The 11,231-nt window shown below is 54.8% G+C and overlaps 1 protein-coding gene across 1 annotated transcript in view; it reads left to right on the top strand.

The window, feature by feature from the left end:
• Nucleotides 1-10,582, top strand: part of Tmem189 (transmembrane protein 189) — an 18,860-nt gene extending 8,278 nt beyond the window's left edge. Inside the window, exons 3-6 of the mRNA XM_021192264.2 lie at nt 6,818-6,909; nt 7,687-7,831; nt 8,842-9,054; nt 9,624-10,582. Coding sequence (XP_021047923.1) covers nt 6,818-6,909; nt 7,687-7,831; nt 8,842-9,054; nt 9,624-9,745 — 572 coding nt within the window. The 3' untranslated portion in view covers nt 9,746-10,582. The remainder of the gene's footprint in view (nt 1-6,817; nt 6,910-7,686; nt 7,832-8,841; nt 9,055-9,623) is intronic.
• The last annotated feature ends 649 nt before the right edge of the window (nt 10,583-11,231 follow it).

Below are 11,231 nucleotides of genomic sequence, written 5' to 3'. Positions count from 1 at the left end.
GAGTGGGGGGTACTGTGTGCTGAGAATCCAGTGAGTTGGGTGGTATATATGGAGTGGGGTACTGTGTGCTAGCAGGTCCTGGTGTTCTCCTTGGCCAGGCTGAGACTCACCTTCTTGATGAGGAACTGGGGGCCGAGAGGAGGGGCCTGCAGGACACTTACCTGTTTAACCTGAAGCACATTTGGTCGGAATGTCCAGCTGCAGCCCCAGCTCCAGATGGCTCAGTTTCCCTCCTTTCTAGCCGACTGTCCTCTGGCTCAGATGCCCCGGCGCTGGCCAAGGGGCTGTGGTACCCCTGGTCCTACTTGACCCTTCCTGTGGCTTTGCTTCTCAATCCCGTTAAAAGCATTCTGTCTGCTCAAGCCAATAGTGTACAGCCCTGCTAATCAAGCTGTCTCGCAGTCCAGGGGAGAGGTTAGCCTGCTTTGTGATGGAAAGCCCAGGCCCCATCTGCAGGCGTCCCAGAACCCCCACCCCCACCCCCACCCCGACCCCCCCGCAGGAGCTCCTAGCCCAGAGTTGGGAGGCTCCCGCAGCCTGGCTGGGCTGGCTGCAGCACATGTCCCGAGCACTGAGGCCGTGCGTGGCAGTGTCATCTCCTGGAGCTGTAGGAAAGCCGGAGGATCCAGCCTTGCTGAGAGGGCTGGTGATGGAGATGAAGAGGGAAGGTGACCTGGCCTGCGACACCACTGGCCAAGGCTACCTCAGCCCCTGCTCATGCTGACAGTGGATATTCTATAAGTATCTGCGGGGTCATGCCCTGAGTTGGCTGTCTCCCTGGCAGCAATATTGTCCAGAGCAAGATTCCAGCATTGTTCTCTTCCCACTGGCCCTGGGCTCTCTAGCTACACTCTCCCTGGCCAAGGGTGGGGAGACACCCTGTAGTAGGTCCAGCTGGGTGCCATACTGGCAGGTCACCTCCTTCCCTCAATGCCTGAGACCTGCCTTTCTGCAGCTCCCAGTCCCATCCTTGAAGCCAAGGTGGCCTGCTCTCCCAGGCACCCAGCTTCTGGGCTGATAAGGGCAGGCAATCCCCTGATAGCGGTGTTTACACAACCCTCAATTGATTTAAATAGCTGCCCTGATTTGTCTGTTAACACGCAGGTAGCCGCCTCGGGCACTGTGCCAGCTTGTTTCTGTCTCTTCAACTGGTTCCCAATGCCCCAGGTAGCTCCGGAAACCAGAGCTTAAACCGAAAGGATTCCAGTCTGTGAAAGCCAGGCTTGTGTGACACCATGCCTGAGAGCTGATCAAGATAAAACTGTGGTTGTTAACAGCCTGGGTGGGGGGAATGCCAAAGGAGGCTTGTATCTGAGGAAGGATGACAGGTGCAAAGGCCCTGAGGCTGCTGTGAGCCGTGCATTGAAGAGGCCTGGTGACCTTTCACTGAAGTGGATGGGCAAGTGGGACAGGACCTTGGGGGTCATGGTCTGGACAGTGGGTTTATCTTGAGTATTGTAGGGAGTCACTGGTGAATTTCTCGTGGGAAGATGCTAGCTGGTAGGACCCAGGGAGCAGGTGGTGACGGGTTTTTCGAACTCAGAGGGCTCGGCAGTTGAGCTGTGTGAACAGTCAGGCTGCTGTGGGGTGAGTAGTGGGTGAGGTAAGGGGTTGAGTCCATATTCCGCCCGAGAGCCGGTGGCAGAGGAGAAACAGAAGTAGCCTGGGGAAGACCTCAGCTGGACAGCAGGAATGAGCACACGAGGTGTGCAGCCCAGGGAGTGGGGAAAGCTGAGAGGGCCGCCGGCCGCCTCAGAGAGAGTCGGCAGCACAGCAGGCAGCCTGATGGTGCAGCAAAGGGACCTGGCCCTGAAGGTCACTGATGGGGCCATGACAAGGACAGCGTGTGGTGACAAGCTGATCATTCTCTTGGGGAGGGGATGCCGTGGGTCCTTGAAGGGGCAGCTTGGAGACTGAGGAGGGCAGGGATCAACCCCAAGTCCCAGAGGCCACGCTGCCTGAGGCATCTGGATTAACCGAGCCTGAACGGTATGCTTGCTCAGGGTCTATCTACCTAGTCTGCCGGCCTCTCAGCTCCACGCAGCCTTCCCGATGCTGCTGTCACTGGATAGAGCAGCATCCTTGTGCCCTTCCCAGTGTCTGCGGGGAAGTATGGTGACCATGCCAGAGCTGCTCCCAGGGTGACCCAGACACCAGCCACCACCAGGGCTGGAACAAAGAGACGTCTGTATCTGCACCCTGCCCCCATTAAAGGAGCCTCATGGGCAACTGAGTGCCCTAGAAAACAGCTTCCAGGCTGCAGGAATTGAGAGCCTTTTCCTCGTGTGGTGGGAGAGGGCGCTCTTGTCCAGGTTATTCCTCACACCTGCGCCAAGCATGTCTCTGTGAGTACCAGGTGCCAGCCATCCTACAGATGGCAAGATTGAGGCTTGCAGAGGGATGCCGAGCTCAGGCTACAGGCAGCTGCCACTGGGGAGCTTGTGCCAGAGCCCAGAGCTCTGGCTGCACCCTTGTGCTTATTTAGCTAGTTTCTGCTAGTTAAGGGACAGGCATCCTGCATGACTCTCATTTCCCAGACCTGGATGTGAGGCTGAGTGTGGTCCTCTCGTCCCCACCCGCACGGGTGACCTTGGACAGTCCTTGCCTGCCAGCCTGAGCAGGTCTGAGGCCTCTGGGTGGGGCAGGTGTGATGTGGCCATGAAGGGAGAGTGCACTGTTCGTGTAGATGGTTCTCTTTGATGATCCTGACATCCTGATCTCCACCCTCAGAGCGCTGGGTTTCCTCGGCAGCTGTTTCTGCAGGGTCGGAATCAAACCCAGGGAACCCAGAGCTTTGTGTGTGAGATATAATTCTCTCCCAGCAGTTGCTTTTAGGCCATTTCAGGGTAAGGAATGGTGGGAGGAAGCAGGCGTTGAAGCTCCGTGCTTGTGCCAGTTAGCACTGGGGGAAGCTGCTCTATGCTATGCTCTGCCATTGATCGCTTGCCTTTAGTCTCATAGCCAGTGTCCCCTTCCTATCCCAGAGTCTTGTCTAGGCTAGCACAATCTGGTTACTTGTCACAGGCCTACTTGAGGATCATTGGTCTGTGGCAGTTTCTCAGCCACAGCCCAGGCTGCCTTCAAGTTCTCTATGTAGCCTAGAACTCCGGATCCTCCAGCTTCAGCCTCCTGAGTGCTGGGGGCAGAACTCAGGCCCATACACATACCGGGCAGGCGGTCTCCCTCTGACACCTCACCCGTAATCTTGGCTGACTTGGGAACACTGGTTAGAATTACTAGGGTGCCTCGGAGTCTGGAGTGGCGATGCCCTCCTGGCCTGCTTGGCGTCAGCAGAACAGGTCAGTGCAGCTCGCCCGTGAGGTCATTTTGCCCTGGACCAGGAGCACCTTCTGGGTTATGTCCCATGTTACCATGCACCCCTCCCGGTCTCTTTTGAGACAGCCTCAGCCCAAACTTAAGTCAGTAGTGAGGCCCGTACAGCGCACTTTCCTGACGCCCTTGGCAGTGTTGGGTACAGGACAGAGGCTCCTAAAGGCTGCCCTGGCTTGACTTTCTAATGCTGTTCTACTGTGTTCTGGTCACAGGGGATTAACTGCCCAGGACAGTTAAGGGGAAAGAGCTTAATCACACAAACCTGGCCTAACAGAGTCAATGCACTCAAGTCCAGTGTGCTCTGGTTTAAAAGAAAGTGTCAGCCAAAAAAAGAAGGAAGATAGGAAAGAAGGGAGGAAGGAAGGGAGGGAGGGAGGGAGGGAGGAAGGAAGGAAGGAGGAAAAAAACGATTTTATGGTGCCAAACAGAAGTCAGGCATGGTGGTAAGTGCCTTTAATCTCAGAACTTGGGAGGCAGAAGCAGGAGCTCTGAGTTTGAAGCCAGCTTGGTCCACTTCACAAGTTCCAGGTTAGCCAAGGTTACATGGTGAAACCCTGCCAATAAATAAATAAATAAATAAATAAATAAATAAATAAATAAAGCAAGGAAGGAAGGAAGGAAGGAAGGAAGGAGGGAAGTGTTGGGACTGGATGGGTAGCTCAGCGGATAAAGTGCTCGCTGTACAGGGGTAAGGATCAGAGTTTGGATCCCGGCACCTGCATAGAAGAAATCCAAGTGTGTATAGCAGCCTGTGTATAATCCCAGCCCTTGGGTGGAGATGGGATCCCCAGGGCAAGCTGGCTTGCTAGACTAACCAAAGCTGCAAGCTCTGTGTTCAGCCAGAGGTAGAGAGCCTAGAAGAACCTCAGTGTCACTGTCTGTCAGGGTACGTTTGCACACCTGTCACCCTCATACTTGACAGACTGAGACCAGAGGATCAGAAAAGTTCAAGGCCAACCAGGGCCGCATGAGTCTCTGCCTCAAAAACCACAGTGTCTCTGCTGTCCTCAGACCAAGGGATGGGGGAATCTGTGAGCACATGGCTTCTCCATGAATGAGCAATGCAGCCAGGACTGCATGCATTGCGCCAGATGATGGCACAAGAATCAGCTGCAAAAAGGGAAATGGCCAACGCATGTGACACATGAGTGACTCCAGATGAGCTAGCCCAGGGAAGCAAGCCAAACCCAAAATACTTGCAAACGAGGTATTACAACAGTACCACCCCATCACCTCTTGCCCCCGGTTCTGACTGACACATTGCCTGTGGTCACCCTGTGATGTTGGCAGGGTTGAGCCATAGCAACAGAGACTGTGGCCACAGAGCCTGACGACAGCCTCCGTGTCTAGCTTTGTATAGAAGGTTTGCTGGCCCCTTAAGTTCCACATAAAGAGGAAGCCCCGTGGTGACCTCGGATGGTCAGAGAGGTACAGCCTTGAGCCACATAAGCCTGCACACCAGTGTGTGCAGGTTAGGTATAGTTCTAACCAGACTTGAGTCATACCTGGGGAGGTATGGGCCCGACATTCAGGACGAGAAGCCTGGACTTGGAGCCCCATGCCGTGCTCCACCATAGGACCCAGTATTCCCCATAACTGTCAGGATGGCAGTGTTTAGATCTGTCATTGGCCAGTGATGCTGGGACAGGCCTCTGGAAGGATGCTGAGCCCAAATATGGCAAAAGGCAGAGCAGTGTAGTTAGCTAGAGACAGGGCCCCCAACCCTCGCTTGCTTAGAGGCAGTGTCTACACCATTCATAGTAGACAGTGGGTCCTGCAGTAATGCCCCATACCTGCTGGGTTGCCAGAGAGCAGCAAGTCCTCTTCAGGGCACGGTGTCTTCACTGAGCAACAGGACTGCCCAGCACTAGGCAATGGAGCCCTTCTGTCCTTGCCTCCCACCCGCTGCTCTGGCCCCACTGCCTGTGCTTGGATGGGTGAATAGAGAGATGAGCGGGTAGGTGGGTGGAGGGATGAATGGATAGTGTATAGATACATATTAGGTAGGAGGTGGATGAATGCGTGGGTAGGTAGATTTGTGGATAAGTAGCCAGGTGGCTGGACAGGTACCACTGGCTTCTAAAAACCTACCCTTCACAGCTGCCTTTAAACAGATAGGACACTGGGATTCCATTCCCAAAGTAGCCTGCATCCTTTCTCTTGTCACCTGAGTTACGGCCTCCCTCTCTAGGGAGGTATCCAGAGGTTCTCATCCACAGGCCTCATGGCACCCCAAGACTGAGAGTCCGAAAGCACCATCGCAACTCAGAACCTGGGCCAGACAACCAGTTTACAGTCAGAAACTGCGGGGTGGGGGAGACCGGCACAGGCCTGCACAGCTCCTCATTCCCAGCTACTCTAGTGGGTCAGCTCTGAGAGCCTGCTGTGTGCCAGTTGCTACCCCATGCAACATCAAGCCCATTGATGTCGCAAAACTAAGCTTTTGTCCAGCCCTAAGCCAGAGCCCACAGTGCCCCAGGTAACTCAGGTCTTAGGAAGGGCACAGAGCCAGGACCCTAAGCCTCCGGGGAAAGCGAGTTGTCGAACTACATCCTGGAAAAGAAGAATGTTCCGGGCAGAGAGGAACAGAGAGGGCAAAGGCTCAGAGGACAAGAAGGTGCAGGGGGTGAAGGAAGGGTGGGGACACAGCTGGTCTCTCTGCCTCAGTTTCCCATGTGTACGTGGTTCCTGCTGTGTCTTGATTTGGACCTCAAGGCCTTAAGAGCCATCTGTGCCACTGCCGTGTGTTTGGCTTGGACTCCACCCCTCTCCCCCATTCTGTGGGTCACCTTTGTCGAGTAAGCTAAAGAAAGTGACAGGCCACAGACAGAGGGCGTGTCCTGCTGAGACGGTGCTTGATAAACAGTCACCACTGCGATCTTTTCCATCTTCACCACTCCTGTCCCACAAGAAGAAAGTGGGGCACAGGGATGTTAAGTAACAGGCATGATCTCACACCGCTCATGTGTGATAGAGTTGGGAGTATGGTCTAGGTAGATCTAAGGCCTGTGGCGACTGTTGGGGGCGGGGGAGTGTTACCCCAAGCTAGTTCTAAGCAGGTTGAAAGTAAACAAATGAAAAGCTCAAAGAACTGAGTCCATGACACAAGCCAGGTGGGATGGGTGGGATGGAGACGTAACTGCAAGTAAGGAATTGCTTATGTTTGCTGTAGCCCAGGCTAGCCTCAAACTCTGGATCCTCCCGCCTCAGCCTCCCGGGTGCTGGGATTCTAGGCAGCTCAGCTGGGGCCTTTTTAACACCTAGTCCAGGAAGGCAGTAATGCCCCCACCTCAGGGGGTGAGTCCACTCTGTGCAGACCAGAGCTGGGGATGTTGCTCGAGACTCTGCGCACTGGGCAGAGGCCTGAATGCTCCGATCTCACAACGAATAACCAGTCAAGATTGTGGGGGGCGTGACCCCCGACAGGAGGGGTGGGGACATCTCTGCATGCCCCTGCCCTGGCTTACATTCTTGTTGCCCACAGTTGCAGGGGCTCTCGTCGCTGACTTCCTGTCCGGCCTGGTACATTGGGGTGCTGATACGTGGGGCTCTGTGGATCTGCCCATTGTCGGGAAGGTGTGTATGCCGGGCTGTGTGACCATCCCAGGGTCAGTCCCCTAAGACTGGACTGGGGATCCCTAAAGTTGGTAACCGCACGGGAGGGTGTGTCAGAGAGCCTCCTGGAGTCTTCCTTCAAGTCAGGCCCAATCCTGTGCTTGCACGTAAGCTGTCGGTGAGGCTGTCGGATTAGGCGGAAGATTGAATCCAAACTGGTTCCATCAGGCAAGGATTCTGACTCAGTCAGTGCTAAGTTAAAGCCGCACTGAGACAGGGCAGCTGTCTTTTCTGAATGGGCATTCCATCTCTGGTCTCTGCCTTCCCCTGCTGAGTTCAGGCCTCCTCTTCTGTCAGCCTAGGGCCGCCTAACTCCCAGCACCTCATCCCATTGGTCCAGCTGGTATGGCCCCGCCCATCTGCAGCCCAGCCCCGCCAGGGAGATAGATGGAAGGGCTCTGGTTAGCAGGTACTAGGTCTGCGCTCACCCAGGCTAGGCTCCATTTAGCAGCCTGAACTGAGAGCCTGGAGATTGCTCCCAGTAAGGACCAGGTAGACAGGGTCCCCTTTGCTTTTGTGGAGGTTGTCTCCAAGGCCCTCCCAGTATGGTTGGGGAAACTGAGGCCCAGAAGGATTGAGGAAGATCCGTATCAGTGTTTTGGAACCGTGGTGGAAGGCAGCCTGCCAGGCTGCCCCAGGCAGGGTCTGTGTTGGTGGCGAGGTAGAGGGTGGGGAGCTACAGGGGCACCAGCTGCCCTCAGCTGACCGGGAGGCTACGTCTGGACCCTGCCCACCTAGGCCTTCATCCGGCCGTTCCGGGAGCACCACATTGACCCCACAGCCATCACAAGGCACGACTTCATCGAGACCAATGGTGACAACTGCCTGGTCACGCTGTTGCCACTGCTAAACATGGCCTACAAGTTCCGGACCCAGAGCCCAGGTGAGAACTGCAGTTGGGGCTCCCGGGGTGTGTGGGCATCTTGCGACATTTAAAGTATCTCCATTAATAGGGCACATGTAAAAGTTGGGCATTTGACTGAGGACGGCATTCTCTGTTAACGTGACCCCCAGGGTCCTCCTTCCCACCTCCTTCACGGAGCTGCTCATTTGACACGCTCCCTGTGAGTCACAGGCAGCCTGGGCCTCGTTCTGTTGTATTATTTAAAGAAAAGGCACACTGTAAGGATGTGGGTGGGACCTAGTAGCAGAGAGCTGGCCCGTTGTGTCTGTACCCTGGGTTCAGTCCCAGCACTGGGAAAAAAAGGCAAAAATATAGACTGTGAGCTGAGGCCAGCAATGCCCGGTTTTGAGTCCCAAAGCTATCTGGCCCACTGCTGGGCATCAGGTGAGGCAAAGCCGGAACTTGTGGTAGTTGGTGACTTCCCTTTGGGAGAAACAGGGTCTGCCCATGGCCAGGGATGGGGTACTACTGGGCCCAACCCCCCTTACTGACAGTCTCCCAGCAGCCCCTTCTCCATAAACCCACTTCCTACCTCTCCGCATCCCATGAGCCAGAAGCCAGCAGATAAAGGCCTCCGAAGGCCCGTTGCTTTGCTCTCTTCCAAGGTGAGCCAAGAAACCCGCAGGGCCCCACAGAGCCTGAATCCCTGCCCCAGACTCTGCCTGCCTCCCTTGCTCTGGAGATGTCTTCCAGCAAGAAACACTCCCTTGAGTACATGAATGTCCTCAAGTCCTGCTTCAGAGAACCTGACCCAGAGTCCCTGCTCCGAGCCCATGCAACCTACAACTGTCAGCAAGAATCAGAAGCCAGCCCCAGTTGGCTGTGGAGCCCACACTCTTAGCCAATCCCTGGCTGCTTCTAGATCTTAAGATCTGATGGTAGAGGCTGAGGTGGTGCTCCACCTCAGGGGCCTGGGTGCTCCTGGCACAGGAGCTGACCGGCCAGTGGGGCAGCTACAAAGGTCCCATGCCCTTGCCCTTGCCCTGCAGAGACCCTGGAACAGCTGTACCCTTGGGAATGCTTCGTCTTCTGCCTGACCATCTTTGGCACCTTCACCAACCAGATCCACAAGTGGTCACACACGTACTTAGGGCTGCCATGCTGGGTCACCGTACTGCAGGACTGGCACGTGATCCTGCCACGGAAGCACCATCGCATCCACCACGTGGCTCCCCACGAAACATACTTCTGTATCACCACAGGTGAGTGGCGCTGTCCCCAGGGTCAGGAGGGTGGGAGGCCATAAGGCCTTGGCCTACCGAGTGCTCTCAGAGCGCACATTTACTAAACTCCTGTTGTGTGCAAGCGTTCTTCTAGGTCAGAGCCCCTTCCTTACTTGAAGCTCTTGTGACTCCAGACATTCACTCAGCCCACAATTTACTCAGTGCCTATTTACTGCCCTGGTCTTAGGCTCTAGCAGTAAATAAAACAGACAGAATGCCCTGTGACTGCCTGGTGGAAGGGCACACATCTTTAGTCCCAGCGCAGAAGCAGGCAGATCTCTGTGAGTTTGCTGCCAGCCTGGTCTACAGAGTGAGTTCCAGGACAGCCAGGTCTACACAGAGAAACCCTGTCTCGGAAAAAAAAAAAAAGGGGGGGAGAAGGGAAAAAACAAATCCTAGTGATTTGGGGAGGCCTGAGGGAGGGCCCCAAGCCGCACTTGAGGGAGGTCTCTCTCTCAGTGTGTGCCCCACCTTCTTCTGCCTGTCTCCTGAGGGCTCTCCACCCCACGGCTGGCTCTCCTCACTACCCCCATAACTGTCTGCTGCAGGCTGGCTCAACTACCCCCTAGAGGTTATAGGCTTCTGGCGGCGCCTGGAGGATCTGATCCAAAGCCTGACGGGTAAGAATCCGAGAGCGGATGACATGAAATGGGCCCAGAAGATCAAGTAGCATGTCTGGACTCTTGGTTGCCAACCTTTCCGAACCTGAACTGAAGCCATCTGCCAAATCCCGGCGTCTCCGAGCTACCCTCCAGTGAAGAGAAGTCCCCTGGGCTGGGCCCGGGCACCCCTAGCCCACCCCCAGTGACACAGAATACTTGAGCCACCCACTTTTCATTTCCTCTTCTCCTTTTCTTTCCTTGGGCCTTCCTGGCCACTGAGCTGCTCCGAGGCCAAGCCTGACTGCAGATGAGAGCCCAGTACTGCCGGCCAGCCCCACCCTGTGCATCTGCTCTGCAGGCCTGCTCCCTGGGTCAGTGTGGGGTCGCTGACAACACGTGGTCTGTCTCGGTGACCCAGAGAGCCCCCAGAACACGTAAATGTCCCTGGATCATGATCTCCCTCAGCCCTGCAAAGGGACCCCAGAGGCCTAGGTGGGTGGGCCACCCCAGCTGCCACCCAAGGGAGGCAGAACCAGGCAAAGGTCAGGGGGCAGCTGGCAAGGTGAGGCCACAATGCCCTGCCCACACGTGGATACTCTCCCTTCCCCTAGTTCTTCTGTCCGTGTGTCCAGCCACATCTGAGGTCTCCCCGTGGAGACATCTTCATGGGCACAGCTCTTGTGAAGGGCTTGGTCATTTGGGGGAGGGGACGCTGTGTCCCTTCTGGCCAGTGTGTCAGAGGAGGAAGAATAAGGCTTTTTTAATTTGGATTTTTTATTTTAAAGGTGCTTGCTTGTCAATGTAAATAATAGAAAGCCTTAATATCTTTCTGTAACATGGAGTAATATTTTAATGTCATGTTTTGGATGTATATAATATATTTATAACAAAGGAAGCGTCTCCTTGACTCGGGTTGCCGTGTGGTGTTTCCGGATGGCTGCATAGAGGGAGCTAGCCCTGGCCTGAGGGATGGGGCTTTATCCCCCAACGCAGCGAAGTGGTCTGGATTTATTTATTTTATGTTTTACCTTTATGTGTGTGTGTATACCATGTGTGTGCCTCATCCCTACAGAGGTCACAAGAGAGCTTTGAAATCCTGGATTTGAAGTTACGGATGCTGAAACACCGTGGGTACTGGGGAAAAGCCGGGTCCTCTTATGCGCCTCTTAACCAGCGTGCCATCTCGCCAGTACTGAATCTTTGTTTTTTTAAGGCGTTGTAGCACATACTCAAAGTGACCTCACACTTCTATATAACCAAGACTGACCTTGAATTCCTGATCCCCGTACCCTCCCAAGTGCCAGGATCACAGGTGTGTGCCACCATTCACAAGACCTTTTCACCTAGTTTGTGCTAGAGCAGTGCTGGCTGGCCTGTCACAGAACTCCTTTAGGGGTCATTGGCATCTGATGTATGTCATGGCTCTGGCCTGGACCCAGACCACCAGAATGACTGTGGTGGGAGCTGATCTAGGAAAAACCACAATAAATAAAGAAAACATACTGCAGCTTCTTTATTATATTTTTTGTTTGTTTTAATACTTTGTTCTTTCAA

Source organism: Mus pahari, chromosome 3, assembly GCF_900095145.1.
Source record: "Mus pahari chromosome 3, PAHARI_EIJ_v1.1, whole genome shotgun sequence".
NCBI classification, from domain to species: domain Eukaryota; kingdom Metazoa; phylum Chordata; class Mammalia; order Rodentia; family Muridae; genus Mus; species Mus pahari.
This window is presented reverse-complemented; position numbering and strand designations above follow the sequence as displayed.